The sequence below is a fragment of the Pleurodeles waltl genome, chromosome 12 (assembly GCF_031143425.1).
Source record: "Pleurodeles waltl isolate 20211129_DDA chromosome 12, aPleWal1.hap1.20221129, whole genome shotgun sequence".
NCBI lineage: Eukaryota > Metazoa > Chordata > Amphibia > Caudata > Salamandridae > Pleurodeles > Pleurodeles waltl.
In genome coordinates, this window is record NC_090451.1 from 437,057,861 (window position 1) to 437,070,092 (window position 12,232).

Sequence of the window (12,232 nt, forward strand, 5' to 3'; positions counted from 1 at the left end):
AAAAATAATATAGTAAAGGAAATTTGAACTAATATAAGAATGTGTTTCAGAATATTAAATGGAAAAAATGTTTAAAAGAAGCCTGTCAGTCTGTAAAGTAAAAATCATTAAAAAAATTACAAATTACATCTTAAATTTGAAAACAATATGTAAAGGTCAAGCAGTACGCTTCACATAAGTGTGTGCTCTTTTGATCTACGGAGAAAAGCCAACTAGAAAAGGTAGGAGGCAGCAGCAAGTGATAGTGACAGACAACAATGCCTTCTGAATTCACATATCAGCTGTACAACAGCTCATTCTCTGTCGTAAGTTGACAGGTCAGAGAACAATTCAGTAGATTAATGCCAGTGATGAATGGAGTACAAACTGCATGACATAAACTTAGAATTCCCAGCCTGTGGGCTTTTCTTATCATCCTTCTGAAGTCGATGAAACGAGGATCACTGAAGTGGGTGACACTAATTCTTATTTTCTTTACAGCTCTACCAAACTGCACCATTGTGGTTCCAATAACATCACAAAAACAGTTGAACACAATGTATTGTGAGAAGATCCGGTTTAAATGTAGAGCTGGGGTGAACACTTTGCCCTTAGAGGCCTCCTATTGTGTGTGTTCGTGTAGGCTCCTTCAAAGCCTCCAGTGTTCACTACATTGTTTGCTGTGTTCATTGTTTTTCGGGAGTGCGTGCATATAGTGAGGGTCCCACAGAATCCTAAGTCCTAAGGGCTGCACATTGAGTCCTGCCTAACTTTGATCATTGCCCTCTCATCTTTTCTAACTCTTGTGCACCCTTGATCGTTCACTCCAAATGTCAGGCTCATTTATTAGTGGGTCTGAATAACCTCTCCATTCTAAGATGGAGTAGGGGGAGTGCTTTGTCACTTTATTATTGCACCCTCTCAACCTTTGAATAGTTGCTACTACCAACACGTTAGACCAGGGCTCGTGGTGCAGAATCTATGCTAACAAATGTATACATTCAGTGCTGTAGTATTTACCAGTGTTAAGTTAGGTTAGGTTGCATTATGTGTTCTTTATAGAAGGTATTCATGCACTGTTTGGGAGTCTCTTATGACTCCATGTGGAAGTGACACTCTCTACAGAGTGAGTGCACATATGGAGTGACCAGGTCACTGGTGTGCACATCATTATAAGGAAGGGTGAGTCTTACTTGGAGGCACATCACTTGATCGTGTTTGTTGACCATATCCCTGAGATGCATGTCATTGATAGGAAGGCTTAGTGCAGAGGGGGATTGAATGAGTGAGAATGAGGTAGGCTAATTGAGAATGAGGGAGACTGACTGAAAAAGAGTGAGGCAGACTGAGTCTGAGTCAGTCAGAGTGATACTCAGTGAGTGAAACTGATGTAGAGTCAGTCTGAGGAACACAATGAGTGAGACTGAGTTAAAATGAGTGAATTGGAATGATGGAGACTAAGGGCCTTATTACGAGTTAGGTGGTCTTCGGACTGCCAAACACGCAGTGCCATTCGGACCGCTTCACTCCTGGCAGTCTGACTGCCAGATTATGATCCTGGCAGTTGGACCGCCAGGAGACCATTGCCTCCACCAGGCTCATGGATCCCGACAGGTTGGCAGTGGTCTAAGTCATGGTCAGCCACAGCGGTGTCTAGTTTGGCACCGCCTTGCTTATCATGTCTTTCCTTTCCGCCACCCTTTCTAAGGTGGGGTTTCTGCCATGAAAATACTGGTAGGAAGGCAGTTCAGGGGCCCCCCTGACAGCACCCTTGGAATGCACACAGGTAGCTACGTGGAAATATCCTAATATGGCAGTGGTGAGGCTGCCATATTGACAGCCACCTCACCACTGCTGTATTGACGTTGTGGTGGTTCAACTACCCAACTCCTAATTGGGTTCTAGATGTATCAGGGTGGGACTTAGTAAATCAGAGTAGCACTGAGTGAAGCTGAGTGAGACTGAGAGAATGGGAATAAGTGAGTCCAAATGAGTGGGACAAAGTGAGTCAGACTCAGTAGAACTGAGTAAGAAAGAATGAATCTGAGTGGGCCAGAATGAGTGGGACTGAGAAGGTCAGAGTGAGACTAAGTGAACCAGTGATGCAAAGACAGTCAGTAAAAGTACAAATCAGAGTAAGTTAATTGGACTGATTGAGAATGAGTAAGAGAGAAAAACTGAGTGCAAAGAAATGTGAGCAAACCTCCCATCTCCCCCTGAACCATCAGAGCAGATGTGTGTGGCTTGGCTACTGGAATTTGAGCCAAAGATTACACCTCACCTCTTTAAAAGGCCACCAGTGCCACTGTTACTTACTACTTAACCACTTCGCTGCCAGGCCTTTTCCCCCTCCTGTGCCAGGCCTTTTTTTGCCTATTTGGGGCAGTTCGCGCTTAGGCCCGCATAACTTTTTGTCCACATAAGCTAACCAAGCCAAATTTGCGTCCTTTTTTTCCAACATCCTAGGGATTCTGGAGGTACCCAGACTTTGTGGGTTCCCCTGAAAGAGGCCAAGAAATTGGCCAAAATACAGGGAAAATTTTGTTTTTTTCAAAAAAATTGGAAAAAGTGGCTGCAGAAGAAGGCTTGTGGTTTTTCCCCTGAAAATGGCATCAACAAAGGGTTTGCGGTGCTAAACTCAGCAGCTTCCCAGCTTTCAGGAACAGGCAGACTTGAATCCGAAAACCCAATTTTTCAACACAATTTTGGCATTTTACTGGGGCATACCCCATTTGTGCAATTTTTTGTGCTTTCCGCCTCCTTCCAGTCAGTGACAGGAATGGTCATGAAACCAATGCTGGATCCCAGAAACCTAAACATTTCTGAAAAGTAGACAAAATTCTGAATTCAGCAAGGGGTCATTTGTGTAGATCCTACAAGGGTTTCCTACAGAAAATAACAGCTGAAAAAGAAAAATATTGAAATTGAGGTGAAAAAAACATCAATTTTTCTCTACTTTTTACTCTGTAACTTTTCCCTGCAATGTCAGATTATCGAAAGCAATATACCGTTACGTCTGATGGACTCCTCTGGTTGCGGGGATATATAGGGTTTTTAGGTTCATCAAGAACCCGAGGAACCCAGAGCCAATAAATGAGCTGCACCCTGCAGTGCGTTTTCATTCTATACCGGGTACAGTAATTCATTTGCTGAAATATAAGGAGTAAAAAATAGCTATCAAGAAAACCTTTGCATTTCCAAAAAGGGCACAAGATAAGGTGTTGAGGAGCAGTGGTTATTTGCACATCTCTGAATTCCGGGGTGACCATAGTAGCACGTGAATTACATGGAATTTCTCAAATAGATGTCTTTTTTACACACACCCCTATATTTGGAAGGAATAAATGTAGAGAAAGACAAGGGGCAATAACACTTGTTTTGCTATTCTATGTTCCCCCAAGTCTCCCGATAAAAATGATACCTCACTTGTTTGGGTAGGCCTAGCGCCCGCGACAGGATATGCCCCAAAACACAACGTGGACATATCACAGAAAACAGAGCTGTTTTTAGCAAAGTGACTACCTGTAGATTTTGGCCTCTAGCTCAGCCGCCACCTAGGGAAACCTACCAAACCTATGCATTTCTGAAAACTAGAGACCTAGGGGAATCCAAGGAGGGGTGACTTGTGTGGCTCGGACCAGGTTCTGTTACCCAGAATCTTTTGCAAACCTCAAAATTTGGCTAAAAAAACACATGTTCCTCACATTTCTGTGGCAGAAAGTTCTGGAATCTGAGAGGAGCCACAAATTTCCTTCCACCCAGCGTTCCCCCACGTCTCCCGATAAAAATGATACCTCACTTGTGTGGGTAGGCCTAGCGCCCGCGACAGGATATGCCCCAAAACACAACGTGGACATATCACAGAAAACAGAGCTGTTTTTAGCAAAGTGACTACCTGTAGATTTTGGCCTCTAGCTCAGCCGCCACCTAGGGAAACCTACCAAACCTGTGCATTTCTGAAAACTAGAGACCTAGGGGGATCCAAGGAGGGGTGACTTGCGGGGCTCGGACCAGGTTCTGTTACCCAGAATCCTTTGCAAACCTCAAAATTTGGCTAAAAAAACACATGTTCCTCACATTTCTGTGGCAGAAAGTTCTGGAATCTGAGAGGAGCCACAAATTTCCTTCCACCCAGCGTTCCCCCACGTCTCCCGATAAAAATGATACCTCACTTGTGTGGGTAGGCCTAGCGCCCGCGACAGGATATGCCCCAAAACACAACGTGGACATATCACAGAAAACAGAGCTGTTTTTAGCAAAGTGACTACCTGTAGATTTTGGCCTCTAGCTCAGCCGCCACCTAGGGAAACCTACCAAACCTATGCATTTCTGAAAACTAGAGACCTAGGGGAATCCAAGGAGGGGTGACTTGTGTGGCTCGGACCAGGTTCTGTTACCCAGAATCCTTTGCAAACCTCAAAATTTGGCTAAAAAAACACATGTTCCTCACATTTCTGTGGCAGAAAGTTCTGGAATCTGAGAGGAGCCACAAATTTCCTTCCACCCAGCGTTCCCCCACGTCTCCCGATAAAAATGATACCTCACTTGTGTGGGTAGGCCTAGCGCCCGCGACAGGATATGCCCCAAAACACAACGTGGACATATCACAGAAAACAGAGCTGTTTTTAGCAAAGTGACTACCTGTAGATTTTGGCCTCTAGCTCAGCCGGCACCTAGGGAAACCTACCAACCCTGTGCATTTCTGAAAACTAGAGACCTAGGGGAATCCAAGGAGGGGTGACTTGCGGGGCTCGGACCAGGTTCTGTTACCCAGAATCCTTTGCAAACCTCAAAATTTGGCTAAAAAAACACATGTCCCTCACATTTCTGTGGCAGAAAGTTCTGGAATCTGAGAGGAGCTACAAATTTCCTTCCACCCAGCGTTCCCCCAAGTCTCCTGATAAAAATGATACCTCACTTGCGTGGGTAGGCCTAGCGCCGGCGACAGGAAACACCCCAAAGCGCAACGTGGACACATCCTAAATTTTGGAAAAAAACAGAGGTGTTTTTTGCGAAGTGCCTACCTGTAGATTTTGGCCTCTAGCTCAGCCGGCACCTAGGGAAACCTACCAAACCTGTGCATTTCTGAAAACTAGAGACCTAGGGGAATCCAAGGAGGGGTGACTTGCGGGGCTCGGACCAGGTTCTGTTACCCAGAATCCTTTGCAAACCTCAAAATGTGGCTAAAAAAACACATGTCCCTCACATTTCTGTGGCAGAAAGTTCTGGAATCTGAGAGGAGCTACAAATTTCCTTCCACCCAGCGTTCCCCCAAGTCTCACCATAAAAATGATACCTCACTTGCGTGGGTAGGCCTAGCGCCGGCGACAGGAAACACCCCAAAGCGCAACGTGGACACATCCTAAATTTTGGAAAAAAACAGAGGTGTTTTTTGCGAAGTGCCTACCTGTAGATTTTGGCCTCTAGCTCAGCCGGCACCTAGGGAAACCTACCAAACCTGTGCATTTCTGAAAACTAGAGACCTAGGGGAATCCAAGGAGGGGTGACTTGCGGGGCTCGGACCAGGTTCTGTTACCCAGAATCCTTTGCAAACCTCAAAATTTGGCTAAAAATACACATGTTACTCACATTTCTGTGGCAGAAAGTTCTGGAATCTGAGAGGAGCTACAAATTTCCTTCCACCCAGCGTTCCCCCAAGTCTCCCGATAAAAATGATACCTCACTTGCGTGGGTAGGCCTAGCGCCGGCGACAGGAAACACCCCAAAGCGCAACGTGGACACATCCTAAATTTTGGGAAAAAACAGAGGTGTTTTTTGCGAAGTGCCTACCTGTAGATTTTGGCCTCTAGCTCAGCCGGCACCTAGGGAAACCTACCAAACCTGTGCATTTCTGAAAACTAGAGACCTAGGGGAATCCAAGGAGGGGTGACTTGCGGGGCTCGGACCAGGTTCTGTTACCCAGAATCCTTTGCAAACCTCAAAATTTGGCTAAAAATACACATGTTACTCACATTTCTGTGGCAGAAAGTTCTGGAATCTGAGAGGAGCCACAAATTTCCTTCTACCCAGCGTTCCCCCAAGTCTCCCGATAAAAATGATACATCACTTGTGTGGGTAGGACTAGCGCCCACGAAAGGAAAGGGCCCAAAACACAACGTGGACACATCACATTTTTTAATAAAAAGCAGTGCCTACCTGTGGATTTTGGCCTGTAGCTCAGCCGACACCTGAGGAAACCTAGCAAACCAGTGCATTTTTGAAAACTAGAAACCCAGGGGAATCCAAGATGGGGTGACTTGCGGGGCTCTGACCAGGTTATGTTACCCAGAATCCTTTGCAAACATCAAAATTTGGCCCAAAAAACACTTTTTCCTCTCATTTCGGTGACAGAAAGTTCTGGAATCTGAGAGGAGCCACAAATTTCCTTCCACCCAGCGTTCCCCTAAGTCTCTCGATAAAAATGGTACATCACTTCTGTGGGTAGGCCTAGCGCCCACAAAAGGAAATGGCCCAAAACACAACGTGGACACAACATACTTTTTCACAGAAAACAGAGGTGTTTTTTGCAAGGTGCCTACCTGTGGTGTTTGGCCTGTAGCTCAGCCGGCCCCAGGGGGGGGGGGCAGAAATGCCCTAAAATAAATTTGCCCCCCAACCCCCACCCTCCCCCGCCGGGAGCGACCCTTGCCTACGGGGTCGCTCCCCCTGCGTGACATTGGCACCAAAAAACAAATCCCCGGTGCCTAGTGGTTTCTGCCCCCTTAGGGGCAGGTTGACCTAAAATTGGCCAATCTGCCCCCAGGGGGGCAGAAATGGTCTAAATACAATTTGCCCCCCCAGGGACAGCGACCCTTGCCTGATGGGTCGCTCCCCATCTCTAAAAAAAGAAACAACAAAAAAAAAAAACACAAAAAAAAAATTGCCCTGGCGCCTAGAGTGTTCTGCCCCCCCCGGGGGGCAGAAATGGCCTAAAATAAATATGCCCCCCCAACCCCCCCCCCCCCCGGGAGCGACCCTTGCCTACGGGGTCGCTCCCCCTGCGTGACATTGGCGCCAAAAAAAAAATCCCCGGTGCCTAGTGGTTTCTGCCCCCTTGGGGGCAGATTGACCTAAAATTGGCCAATCTGCCCCCAGGGGGGCAGAAATGGTCTAAATACAATTTGCCCCCCCAGGGGAGCGACCCTTGCCTGATGGGTCGCTCCCCATCTCTAAAAAAAGAAACAACAAAAAAAAAAAACACAAAAAAAAAAATTGCCCTGGCGCCTAGAGTGTTCTGCCCCCCCCCCCGGGGGGCAGTTCGGCCTAATAATAGGCCGATCTGTCCCCCGGGGGGGCAGAAATGGCCTAAAAAAAAAAAGCCCCCCCAACCCCCACCCCCCCCCCGGGAGCGACCCTTGCCTACGGGGTCGCTCCCCCTGCGTGACATTGGCGCCAAAAAACAAATCCCCGGTGCCTAGTGGTTTCTGCCCCCTTGGGGGCAGATTGACCTAAAATTGGCCAATCTGCCCCCAGGGGGGCAGAAATGGTCTAAATACAATTTGCCCCCCCAGGGGAGCGACCCTTACCTGATGGGTCGCTCCCCATCTCTAAAAAAAGAAACATCAACAAAAAAACACACAAAAAAAAAATTGCCCTGGCGCCTAGAGTGTTCTGCCCCCCCCCCCGGGGGCAGTTCGGCCTAATAATAGGCCGATCTGTCCCCCGGGGGGGCAGATATGGCCTAAAATAAATTTGCCCCCCCAACCCCCACCCCCCGCCCCCCGGGAGCGACCCTTGCCTACAGGGTCGCTCCCCCTGCGTGACATTGGCGCCAAAAAACAAATCCCCGGTGCCTAGTGGTTTCTGCCCCCTTGGGGGCAGATTGACCTAAAATCGGCCAATCTGCCCCCAGGGGGGCAGAAATGGTCTAAATACAATTTGCCCCCCAGGGGAGCGACCCTTGCCTGATGGGTCGCTCCCCATCTCTAAAAAAAAGAAAGAACCAAAAAAAGAAACACAAAAAAAAATTTTGCCCTGGCGCCTAGAGGTTTCTTCCCCCCCTGGGGGCAGATCGGCCTAATAATAGGCCGATCTGCCCCCAGGGGGGGCAGAAATGGCCTAAAATAAATTGCCCTCCCCCCCAGGGAGCGACCCTTGCCTAAGGGGTCGCTCCCTTTGCGTGAAATTCACGCAAAGAAAAAACTCCCTGGTGTCTAGTGGTTTCTACCCCCCTTGGGGGCAGATTGGCCTCATCAAAATAGGCCAATCTGCCCCCAAGGGAGGCAGAAATGGCCAAAATATTATTTTCCCCCAAGGGGAGCGACCCTTGCCTAAGGGGTCGCTCCCCACCAAAAAAAAAAAAATGAAACAAAAAAAAAAAAAAGGTCCCTGGTGCCTAGAGGTTTCTGCCCCCCCTGGGGGCAGATCGGCCTAATAGTAGGCCGATCTGCCCCCAGGGGGGGCAGAAAAGGCCTTCCCAAAAATATGCCCCCCCTGGGAGCGACCCTTGCCCAAGGGGTCGCTCCCTTTTGTCAATAACAATAATAAAAAATAAAAAAACCCTGGTGTCTAGTGGTTTCTACCCCCCTTGGGGGCAGATTGGCCTCATCAAAATAGGCCAATCTGCCCCCAAGGGGGGCAGAAATGGCCAAAATATAATTTTCCCCCAAGGGGAGCGACCCTTGCCTAAGGGGTCGCTCCCCACCTCAATAAAAAAAAATGAAACAAAAAAAACAAAAAAACAAAAAATGGTCCCTGGTGCCTAGAGGTTTCTGCCCCCCCTGGGGGCAGATCGGCCTAGTAAGGCCGATCTGCCCCCAGGGGGGGCAGAAAAGGCCTTTTAAAAAAAATGCCCCCCCTGGGAGCGACCCTTGCCCAAGGGGTCGCTCCCTTATGTCAGTTTCAATAAAAAAAAAATAATCCCTGGTGTCTAGTGGGGTTTCAAAAGCCGGATTGCAAGCAATCCGGCTTTTGAAACCCTCGGAGGGACTTCAAAGGGAAGGAAATACTTTTCCTTCCCTTTGAAGCCCCTCCGGGCCTCCCAAGTGATTGAAAAAGAAATGCTTTTGCATTTCTTTTTCAATCGCGCTGGAAGCTTCCAGCGCGACTAGGGAGGCCCCTGTGACAAATCAGCGCGCGCTCGCGCGCTGACGTCACAGGGGGGGGTGGGGGGGGTCGGGGGTGGAAGGGGAAGGGATTCCCCGGTCAGCCCTGACCTGGGGGGGTGGGGGGGCGTCCCTCGGGAGGAGCGCTAGCGCTTCTCCCGAGGGAAGCATTCAGGACGTAATGGTTACGTCCATGGCGCCACACGGGCGCTGCCATGGACGTAACCATTACGTCCGTGGCGGGGAAGGGGTTAATAGCTGCTTTGCTCTCAGCAGCCCTTAAATGAAAGTTCCCCATTCCACTCTCCCTTGATAAATGGTGGACTAAAATGCAGCTCATCTTACCCATGGACAAGATCACACATGTAATTTGTCTTCTTTAATGTAAATATCTGTTAGTTTGCACTCCCTGTATTGATTGTTGATGAGGACAAGCTGCTCAGCTTAGAAGTACTAGACTTCATGGTTCACAATCACTATGCTCTAACTCAGTGGTTCTTAACCTGTGGTACGAGGAACACTGGAGGTCCGTGACACCTACTCACAGGGTCTGCAACTGTTATACAAAATTAGAGGTACCTTAAGGTGGAATGTTGGCTTAGGGGCCAGGTGGATCTAGTTTCCATAAAAGTAATACATTAAAATGAAAAAAATATATATACAAATACAGAAGCAAATTGAAATTTTGATTGTTTTCATATTTGATTATGAATCAAACAAAATATTTTAATACCTCAGCATTTGTTTTGTGTATACTTCTTTTTGTGTATTATTTTGATGGTCAATTCTTAGAAACACTGCTAACAGTGTTTGTGTTCTGAGGGGGGGGGGGGAGACTCCTGTCTTCCAGCAATGACTCAGTTGGGGTCCCTGGATTCAAGTAATGATTCACTGGGAGTCCGCAGAAGTCAAAAGGTTAAGAACTGCTGCTATCACCCCCCCCCCCCCCCCCGGAGCATGGCTATTTGTATCATGTTATGAATGATAACTTGGCGAAATATCTCTTCAATTGGCCGTTATTGCACAGATTATGATCAGTCTGCAAAGGATATACCAACTCTGATTCACTACATGGTTTCATTGTGCACGTACGTTTTGGTGTGATGATATGCCCTGTCTTTGCTGTCTGTTCCTCTAATAAAATCTGTGTTAAAAATAGGGTTAAGTCCTAAAATACAATGAAATAAACATGACTTGCTATTACACGGCAATACAGTTGAAAACTGAACTACTGATGCTTATAAAGTGGAAGGGGGCACACATCAGTCACGGACTCTTGTGTGAAATTAAGTTCTGTTTTACCCATAGAAACTATGCTCTGATCCAAGAAAGGACCCCCAAAAACAAAGCCAATTTCATCCCCGTGATCTGCTTTTACAAAATCTGGTCTTGAGTCACGATATTGGCTGGGCCCATGCTGGAACTCATAGAAGTAGACTGGATTGCCGGCATCTAGTAAACAGAAAAAAAACATACATGAAAAAAACACGTATTTTAGCAAGAAATTCAATAATGAAATGTCAGACTAGGAATGGAATGCATTTTAGGGAAAATAAGATTTGGGGTTAAATAGCCAATGCTATTTGAGCATACAGTAAAATTGGGAGATTTTCAAACAAATAGGTGCTTCTGAAAACCAGCTGGAAACTAGGCTACGGGTATGGTCTTGACATTTTTAAGGGCCATATGGCATTTTTGGTTAATAAGGCAAGATAACATACTTTTCCCGCGGTATATCGAATTTTAAATGTAAAGTATTGGCACCAGAGTATCCATTCCATCACGACTGGAAATTACCATGCTCCTTAATCACAAACTGTACATGAAACACAGATTAATGCTAAAGAAACACAGATCAAATCAACCCTGCAATTACCACTTAACGCCCTCGATCTTTTCACAAGCGTCTATGTTTTAGTACACCATTCTATATCATAATGCATTGTGGTAGGTCACTGTCAGCATCTTATCAAGTCTATGGCCATTATGTTGGGGCATTACACTGTGACTTATCTTTCCAAAAATATTACATACTAAATAAGAGTGAGTCCGACATTCTTCTTCCTTATCCACTAGTTTCTGGATCTTTAAGCAGCATCCCTCACTGAGTGGTTCATCCTCGACCCCTCCCTCTCCATGACACAGCAAATCAATGCTCTAACCTCCTCCTGCTTCCACACACTCCGCACTCTAAAAAAATCCTTCAAATGGATTCCCCCAGAAACCAGAAAGACAGTCACCCACGCACTCATCAGCAGCAGACTGGACTACGGAAACGCCCTCTACGCCGGCACCACACTCAAACTCAAACGCAAACTGCAGAGAATCCAGAACACAGACGCTCGCCTCGTCCTTGGCCTCCCCCGCCACGAACGAATCTCACCACACCTCAAATCCCTTCACTGGCTCCCCATAGACAAGAGAATCACATTCAAGATCCTCATCCACGCACACAAATCCCTCCACAACACGGGCCCAACCTACCTCAATGAAAGAGTTAACTTCCACACTCCCACACGCAACCTCCGATCAGCCGACCTCGCCCTAGCCACAGTCCCCCGCATCCAACGCACCACCACAGGAGGCAGGTCTTTCTCCTACCTCGCCCCCAAAACCTGGAGCTCCCTCCCCACTGACCTCTGCAAAACCAAGGACCTACTGGCCTTCAGAAAGAAGCTCAAGACATGGTTGTTCGATCAGAGACCCTCCTTCCCCACCCCCAATTTCCCCTTCCCCCAGCGCCTTGAGACCCTCACGGGTGAGTAGCGCGCTCTACAGATTTTTTTGATTGATTGAGTGGTTTGCAGCTCTGGGTAGCACTAGGCATGTGTGAACTTCTTCTCTCTTGCAGGTACCTCTAATGCCAAGAAATGGAAAGGGTGGGCCGATGGGCCTAGGATGCTTGCTGCAGTCTAGGCCTGCTCATCCATTTTTTATGGATAGAGAATTGTACACCCACATCCGAGCCCCTCTGCCTGGTCTACACAGCCTAGAGACAAGCTATGGTGAGGCCAGATGGTTTTAAAGCCTCTGCCATTACTTCACACGCCTTCCAGAGGCTTTTGTGGAGCAGGCAAAATCAGTCTATGACCCCCTTTCCATTTATCAGCAAGAACGATGAGGAGTATTAGCTGCAAATAATACATCTTAAAATACATTAGGGCAGTACAACGGGTAAGAAGTTAAAGGAATTTCGCAAAAGGGTTTGG

General features: G+C 47.3%; 1 protein-coding gene across 2 annotated transcripts in view; it reads right to left on the reverse strand.

Moving 5' to 3' along the window:
- The window catches only part of LOC138267781 (fatty acyl-CoA hydrolase precursor, medium chain-like), a 247,890-nt gene that overhangs the window by 30,453 nt on the left and 205,205 nt on the right, over nucleotides 1–12,232 (reverse strand). For both annotated transcript variants that reach the window (XM_069216980.1, XM_069216981.1), the window contains one exon: nucleotides 10,326–10,475. In XM_069216980.1, the coding sequence (XP_069073081.1) occupies nucleotides 10,326–10,475 (150 nt within the window). The remainder of the gene's footprint in view (nucleotides 1–10,325; nucleotides 10,476–12,232) is intronic.